General features: G+C 53.1%; 1 protein-coding gene across 1 annotated transcript in view; it reads right to left on the bottom strand.

Moving 5' to 3' along the window:
* Positions 1-4,655: 4,655 nt before the first annotated feature.
* The window catches only part of DUSP15 (dual specificity phosphatase 15), a 23,748-nt gene continuing 19,877 nt past the window's right edge, over positions 4,656-8,526 (bottom strand). The window contains exons 11-15 of the mRNA XM_045295525.1: positions 7,561-7,648; positions 7,403-7,468; positions 6,557-6,931; positions 5,764-5,882; positions 4,656-5,518 (exon numbers count right to left, since the gene is read on the bottom strand). Of these exons, the coding sequence (XP_045151460.1) occupies positions 5,390-5,518; positions 5,764-5,882; positions 6,557-6,931; positions 7,403-7,468; positions 7,561-7,648 (777 nt within the window). The 3' untranslated portion in view covers positions 4,656-5,389. The remainder of the gene's footprint in view (positions 5,519-5,763; positions 5,883-6,556; positions 6,932-7,402; positions 7,469-7,560; positions 7,649-8,526) is intronic.

Genomic DNA, 8,526 nt, shown 5'->3' with positions numbered 1-8,526 from the left:
AGGGAGGCCGGGCCTGGGAAGCTGGGAGTAGCTGCCAGGGGTGAGGTGGGAGGGAAGGGTCGGAGACCCTCAGCCCACATGTGCTGGGTGGCTGGAGAGGGACAGGATGTGAAAGCAAGTGAGAGACAGGCGGAAGCAGAGATGGGAGACACAGTGACAGAAGGGCAGAGAGACGGAGACTGGCAAAGAGACACACAGAGAGCGTCCCCCTCACTGTGAGAGATGTGGGACATGGAGGGCGAGAGACAGAGACAGAGGGAGATGGGGAGAAGGCTAAGAGGGGCAGACATCTGGGGCTGAGCCGCTGGAGGGCTGGGGGTCCTCTCGGTCCCCACCCCAGGTCCCCTGTTCTCTCTTTCTCGCAGGCCTGTCGGTCAGCTTTCTCTTCCAGCCAGTGTAGAGCCCTGGGGTCACACGGTGCCCTGTCCTAGGACTGGGGTGCCCGAGGGTGGGGCACCTAGGATGGTTCTACTGGGACCCGGCGCCCTCTAGTGAGCGGTGGGGGAAGGACAGCCAACTGGGCAAGATGTGGTCTCAAGCCTGGTTCACCCCCCCACCCCACCCCCTGGGGGTGAGCCTTACTGTCCTTCTCTCTAAAAGGGGCTGGCATCTCCTCAGCTAGCTAGCTGCACTGAAGAGGCTCCCTCGCTCACACAGAGTCCAATGTAGGCATGGTTGGGCCGTGCCTGCGGACTGAGCCTCCCCTATGGCCAGCCTTTGACTGGGGCACAGCAGCGCCTAGGCTAGTCAGAGAACAGGCAGCAGCCAAGTAAGGAATCCGAGCACACCTATTATGTGCTGCGCTCCCTCCTCCCCATTTACTCCTTGGGCTTATCCAGCTCTGGAGGCCTTTGGAACCTCTTTTTAAAAAGCATCTGTGACATAAGCCAACCGCAAAAGCACACGTAGTCCATGACCTCACTGACCGGAGGGGTCTCCAAGCACGTGGCATCAAAGGCTCATGAACTTTCTGAGATGACAAGCATAGGTCCTGTGTGGACTCGTGTATAAGCCAAGCTTTTCAGCACACTTTTTATGCCGTGCTTGTGGACAAATTACTGTAGGCGCCTCAACTGATATTCGGGTCGGCTGACACTCGAGCGTATAGGTAAATCTACAGAGACCAGTGGAGAGTAGTGGAGACCCAGGGAGAAAGAAGAAGCTCATTCTCGGGAATGTTGTGACCTTGTTTCTAGGGTGACGGGGGATCGGCATCCTTTCATGGTAAGGGCTACAGGGTTACATGGTGTGACAAAGGTAAGTGAGATCACTAAGCTGCCCACACACAAGAAGAAGGGCAAGACGACAAGTGGACGGCGCTGACACGGACACCACCACAGAACAGGAGGCACTTGCTGAACCAGACGCCTCATGGGAGTAGTTCATGCGACCTAAAGTTCACAGCTTCAAGGACCTGGACAGGCAACTTGTGTGACGTTATTTGTAGAGTTTCTGCTCTACTCTCTCCTCCTGGGAGCCCTGGTGCTGTAGGTGCGACGTGTTGGACGGCGAGCTATAAAGTCAGCTGTTGGAAACCACCAGCCACCGTGAGGGAGAAAGATGAGGCTTCCTGTTCCTGTAAAAAGTTACAGTCTGGGAAACCTGGGGCAGTTCTACCCATCCTGTAGCATCGCTGTGAGTTGGAACTGACCTGATGGTAGTGAGGGTTGGTGTTGGCTTTTTTTTCGGGGGGGGGGGGGGGGGGGGGGGGGGGGGGGGGGCAGAGGGGGGGTTGGGCAGGAAGGTAAAAATAAGCAATCACCATGACCAGCCTCTGTCCTTTGAGAAAAATCTATCAAGATGACCCCTTCGGAATCCCCCCAAAGCACTTGTCGTAGCCTTCTGAGCTGCCGTGTCTGCTTGGATTTAACCGGCCTGCAGCCCCCACTGTTTGGACCGGATATTTTGGGGAAGAATTCTGGTACGAAGAAGACAAGTGTATTACTGAGAGAACTTGTTTGCAGCCAGCCACTGGATCAGAGAAGCCTGTTTAAACATGTTTTATTTGAACTAAAACCGTGCACATAAGAGCTGGAGCCCTAGAAGCAATCGTTTTTGCCTTACCCTAGTGTAGCCTGCAGGAGCTCTGGCGGCATAGTGGTTCTGCGTTGGGCTGCTGTCCGAAAGGTCAGCAGCTCAAAACCACTTAGCTGCCCCATAGGAGAAAGAGAGGGTTTTCTGCTCTCAAATCCAGTTACGGTCTCGGAAACTCAGGGACTGTTCTACCCTGTCTCACAGGGTCACTATGATGTGGTGGCCATGAGTGAGTGTAGCCCAGAGGGCAATGACACAAACAGACATGCATGTCTGTGCTCATCACAGCACGATTCACAATCGCAGAGATAGAAATAGCCTAAGTGCCCTGGACGGGAAAGTGGATACACAAGCTGTGGTCCACACGTACCATGAAGCACCACTCTAAAGATGAATGAGGGGTCTGAGACACAAATCTCAGGTGTATCTGGAGGACACGATGCTGAGTGAAGGAAGTCAATCCAGAGTGACACATATCTGGTTTCATTTTTATAAAGTCAAGAATAGGTGTGAGCACAGGAAGCAATGGTCTTTGATGGCTACCAGGGACGGGAGGGGGAAAGATGGCAAATCACTGCATAGATTGTAAAACGAGTCAAATCCACACCCATCGAGTCAATGCTGACTCTTACCAGCCCTCTGTAGGCTTTCCCAAACGATGCATCTAGATGAGCGTAGAGTCTCACCTTTCTCCCACCGAGCAGCTAACAGGTTTGAACCTTCAGCCTTGCAGTTAGCAGCCCAATACCTAGCTGACAGCACCACCAGGGCACCTTTTATTGACAGTAGACATTGATTTGGGGTGATGGGAAAGGCAATACCCAATTTGGGCAAAGTCTGCCACAACTTTTCTAGGGTTAGTGAAGACATGGAGCGTGAAAGATAGGGACAACTTACTGTATCACATATCATTACGCAACAAAGGTAGATAGGAGACATAAATGCATATCTGTGGATAGCAAGGTACATGTGAGTATATGGGTGTTCACATACAGACATATATGTGTTTATGTGTGCTGTATATATGTTTTAAATCTCATCAGGTGCACAGTTATGGATACTAACTAGACATAACAGCTTAGAGTAGGGTTAGCTTATGGGGTTTGACGCCTTGGGACAGGTGGGACAACTTAGTCAATTGACACAAGATATTTCATCATTTTCAACACCCTAGATTGATGCGTAATCTCTGGGGTCTTAAAAAAGCTTGTCAGTGGGTCTCTAAGATTTAATTTTTGGTCTCTTCCCATATGGACAGAGCAGAGTGAAGGAAACCAAAAATTCAAGAAAAAATTAGTCCATAGGACTAATGGCCCACAAGAAGAGTAGCATCCTAACTTAAGACCTAGAGGTGGTTGGCTCCACTGCTGACTACTCTGACCAGGGACACAACAGAAAGGCTCCCTTAGAATGAGCTAACATTTTAAAACCAAACTCAAATTCCTGAAATTAAGGTCTGACATATTGGACTAATAGAGACTCGAGGGACTCCTAAGAGATCACCCTTAAAATATCACCTATCACCTTTGAACTTGGAACCGAAGCCACTCCGGTGGTCACCTTTCATCCAAATACTAGATGGCCTTATCCAATAGATAATCTCACCCATGAATACTGTGTCCCCTTAAATAATCAACTATAGAAGACCAAACGATGAACCTTTACCCGGAACAGAAACGAAGGGCTAAGGAGGGCCGGAAGCTAGATGAATGGAAACACATCAAGAGGTCAGAAATAATGAGGATGTGGACACATTGTGAAAAATCTAACCAACCAGCTACATAAAAATGCTAGATGGGAACCTAATTTTCTGTGTATCTTTCCTCAAAAACACAAATCAGATTGTCTAAAAAAAGAGAAAACATGACAGCAGCATGTGAAAGATACAGCCCATGTCACTGAACATTACATGCAGACATCGTTGAATGGGTGTATGATTGGCTGGGTACAATTTCACCCCCAACAAAAATATTCTAAAAAGAAAGAAATGAGGACTCTGAGGTTCAGGGGAGTTGTCTCCCGCGGTCACACAGCTAGTGAGTGATCAAGCCAATGTCCACACATGGATTTCTGGGACTCCTGAACACCACCGCGGTTAGATGAGGGCTGGTGGTGGGGGACCATCACTGGGCCCCCTTGAAAAACAGGCTGCACGTTCCCAGGAACACAGAGGCAAAACTGTTTGTTTGTTTCTGTTTTTGCTCTATCCCCATCAACCAGCATTGACATGGCACAAAGCAAGAATTTGGTGAACTGGGCAATTGGTTTGTTGAGTGAATTTAAAAACTAATATCTTTGGGAAGGGAGGGGAAAAATGAGGAGCTGATACCAAGGGCTCAAGTAGAAAGTAAATGTTTTGAGAATGATGAGGGAAACAAATGTACAAAAGTGCTTGACACAATGGATGCATGTGTGGATTGTGATAATAGTTGTACAAGCCCCCAAATAAAATGATTTAATTATTAATAAATAAAAAAAACTAATATCTCCCAGTGGTGGTTGTAAAAAATTTTACACGTATAACACCTTGGCTGATTTTATGTTTCTGATTGGACTTTGCTTGTTTGTCGGATCATTCCCTTTCCCACCCACCCGCCTCATGGAAATGACGTAAGAACCTCTCATTCAGTGAGATTTATTATGTTGGCATCTGTGAGAGAATTCCTATAAATAAGCTCACAAACCAAAAACAGGGAGAAAAGAGGTGGGAGACTCTTGTCCCGATAAGGCGGGGTAAATGACGTTATGGTTCTAGGCATCCAGCTCCTGATTTTCAAGGTGGCAAAGATCGGCAGGGAGCAGGGACCTCAGGACTCCTGTCCTGCTGAGCAGCTTCAGTAACCTGTGGTCCAGTGCCTAGCGTCCAAAGCCCCAAGTTCAGACGATGCTTGGGGACACCATCGCCCAAATAAAGAGATGAGAATCGTAGTATGTGAGTGGAAGGTTCTGGAAATTCAGGGCAGGCAATTAAATTATTGGTTGACTCTACTCTAGCAACCTGAGGATCTCATTCCTGGACTCAGCTTTAAGCAGTGGGCGCAACCTCAGGGAAGACCTGTGCTAAGTAAACAGCTGGAGGCACTCTGAGCAGAGGGGTCTTTGATTCTGGGGTTTTAAGGTCTGCCTCGGTTCTACCCCAATACCCTCAGTACAGCTGGCCTGGGGTCTTCCCCCTTCCAGTGTTTCAGGTGGAGCCCTGAGCTGAGAGGTGGAAGGCAAGGCCAGAGAGCGGCTTCTGATGTCCAGACCTGAGACCTGGAGGGGGAGGCCCTAGGTCCACCTAGGTCCACAAGGGGGGTGGGGTCCTCTCCTTGTGGGGAGCTGACGTTAGGGTCTTGAGAAGAGAGTGATTGGCTCAGGGCTGACTCAGGTGCGTCAGCAGGTCGATGAGGGTGTCCGGGATGCTGGGCTGGGGGCCCTGCTGGGCACTACCAGCCAGGCGCTTTGAGTGTTGGACTAGCTCCCGGGCGAAGACAGGCTCCACCTGTGGGGGAAGGTGGGGTCATGAGCAGGCTTTGTCCCTGTCCTTAGCAGCCCCTAAGCTCTCCTCTAAGAAGCCACAGTCCAAGTAACGGCCCCGCCCCACATCCCTTTCACAAGCAGGGTCACACAGAGCAGGGGGTCACATCCAATAGGTCAGGAGCCGCCACAACTGGAGGGAGCTCATGCTGGACCACGGGGAGGGACTCTCTGGAGTTCCGGGAGAGGTATGGCGAGGGGGCCACTCACGTGGGCCATGACGAGCCGCTCCTCAGGCCGGCCTGGAGGGCCCGGGTACTCCTCCCCAAAGCACAGGCGGATCTGGTACTCAGGCTCGGGGTGGCCATCCCGCAGGTGGGCACACAGTTCTATGGGCACCGAGACTTGTGGGGGTTGGGCCAGTATGGGTTCCCCACCCAGTACACACCTTGTGCTCATATCTCGAGCCCAGGTCCTGGAAGCCCTGCCCCACTGAGAGCCTGTGCCACTCCCACGTCGCCAAGGCCACTCGCTGCCACTACCACATATTTCACCAAACCAAACCCACAGCCACAGAGTCGAGGCCGACTCACTGCGACTGCACAGCACAAGGTGGAACTGCCCCTGTGGGTTTCTGAGACTAACTCTTTACGGGAGTAGAGAGCCTCCTCTTTCTTCCATGGAGTGGCTGGTGGTTTCTTATTTCACCACTTAGGGCTTATTTTGTGCCCAAGTACCCCGATGCCCACCACATGCCCTGTAACCGGACTAACACATGTGTCCAAATCCTATGCTCACACTCACGACCAGCACCCCCCCACCCCCCTCCGTGCCTAGGTCCCCGTGCCCAGCCCTCATGTCCACCTCTGTGCCCAGCCCTTCAGATTTGTGCCCACTCTTAGTAATTCTGTGCCACGTCCTGACGTAGCCTGAAGTCCACTCCGTGTCCACATCTCGTGTGTCCACTCACCTCTCTCGACGTTCCTGTTCCGGACCCAGACCCAACGCGTGGAAGCCCTGTGCCCTGGCCAGCCCGCCCCCCGCTCGCCGCGCGCGCTCTCACCCGCCAGGAAGCGACGCGTGTCCAGTAGCTGGCAGGTGCGCTCCCGCTCTAGCTTGTTGGGTCGCGCGCGGTGCGGGGCGAGCGGGCCGCGCCAGTACACGCGGCCCTGGCACTGGCGCTTAGCGAACACGCCCTCGGGCGCCACCCACAGCAGCACGCCGCGCTCCAGGTGGGGCCACAGGTGCTGCAGCGCGCGCGCCCCCGGCGGCGGCTTGGGGAACCGCACTTGTTGGATGCGCGGAGGCGGGCCCAGCAGGTGCTCGGTGGCGGGGTGGGCGGAGGCCCGCGAGCTCAGACGACAGCCCTCCGCTGTGCGCGCCGTGGCCTCGCGCACCAGCTCCGCGCCGTAGAAGAGTCGCACATGCAACCAGCAATCTGCGGGGACCGGGAGGGGCGCACCCCGCAGGCGGTTGGGGCGCGGGCTCCTGCCATTCCACCCCCCACCCCCGTTCACCACTCCCCCTCCCACCCCCATCTACTTCGCTCACACCTTGCCACCATGGGACAGGGGACCTGGAGGCCCATAGAGGAAGAGACAGTGGTATCTAGATCCATAGTTAGGGCTGTGAGCTTTGCAGCCAGACCCTTGAATTCTTTCTCTCACTAAAGATCTTGACCTGTTGCTAGTTCTCCCAGGGTTAGAAGCTGTGTAACTGTAGACAGGGAGCTTAATCTGTGCCTCTGTCCAACGGGGACACTGGCAGTATCTGCCTCACAGAGCGCTGGAAACCCCTTAGCATGGTTTCTGGCAGAAATGAAGCCCTCAACAAATGCTAGTGGAGGCTGTTAGTGGGTGGCTTTGGGTGGGAGGCAGCCAAGGCTCAGGAAAGGGCCTTTCATTCCTACCTGGGTTGCTGAACTCTTCAGAGGGGGCGGAGCTCCAGGAGAGGGCTGGTTCCTGAGCCTGGTACCCTGGGGGAGGAGAGGTAACAGTCAGGCACATCAACCTGGGAGTTAGGGGAGGCAATAAGGAGGCTGAGTGAGTAAGGGGAGCCCATCCTTACTGTGGTCAGCCAAAGGGCTTGGCAGCAGGGCTGCGGGTGGCAAGCAGCCCACCTTGTCCTCTTCTTCCGTGGCTACTCCAGAGCTGTCCTGAGCATGGGGAGGGAGGGCCATGAAGGTGGGGTAGGGGCCCACCATCTATGGGTGATAGGAGTTTCAGATTGTCCCCCTTAGGACAGAGGGAAACCTGGGCACTGAACCACAATGGCTTAATAGGACCTTTGAGGTTTCAGACCACAGGACCCATCCCACCCACACCCCACAACATTCAGTGGGGGCAGCATGAAGAGAGAGATGAGTTGGGAGTTGGGGTGATGAGGTCAGGAGGCCTTATGACAGTGGGAAGAGAAGTGCTGGTGAATGAAGAGACAAGGAAGGGCGTGAGGGAGCTAGAGGGGCCAGAGTTGGGGGTCAGAGTGACAAGCAGATGCTGGGGTTACACTAGGGACCGTGGAATGAAGGCAGGGATGTTTAGGTAGGGGGGGGGGCTTGAGGATAAAGCAGTGACCCATAGATGATGGGGTGGAGGTAACAGGGGTGATAGAGTTGGATCTGAGTGGAGATGGAGTGAGGGAGCCGTGGATGATGGAGCATAGGGCATGGAGGAGGGGAAGGAAACAGAAAGCTGGAATGGGAAGAGTTGGAAGAGGCAGAGTGGAGGTAGGACAGCAGTTCTCAACCTGTGGGTCTCAGACTCCTTTGGGGGCCGAACGACGTCGGCCTAAGATCATCGGAAAACACAAATTTCCAATGGTTTTAGGAACCAAGACACCGCTCCTCTATCCGTCTCCAGGTGGGTCCGCCCACATGCAGATACGCCCAGATAGGAGTATCCAGCATGAGGACTGTTACACATGCTACACCATGCTTCAAGACAAAGTTTCATGTATTTGTCATTAGAAATAAATATTTCGTGCATAAGCAAATGTGGTGAAGAAAGTTGATGGTGCCCAGCTATCAAAAAGTAT

The sequence above is a fragment of the Echinops telfairi genome, unplaced genomic scaffold (genome assembly GCF_000313985.2).
Source record: "Echinops telfairi isolate 266 unplaced genomic scaffold, ASM31398v2 ScPeMD7_5592;HRSCAF=6446, whole genome shotgun sequence".
Lineage (NCBI taxonomy): Eukaryota > Metazoa > Chordata > Mammalia > Afrosoricida > Tenrecidae > Echinops > Echinops telfairi.
This window is presented reverse-complemented; position numbering and strand designations above follow the sequence as displayed.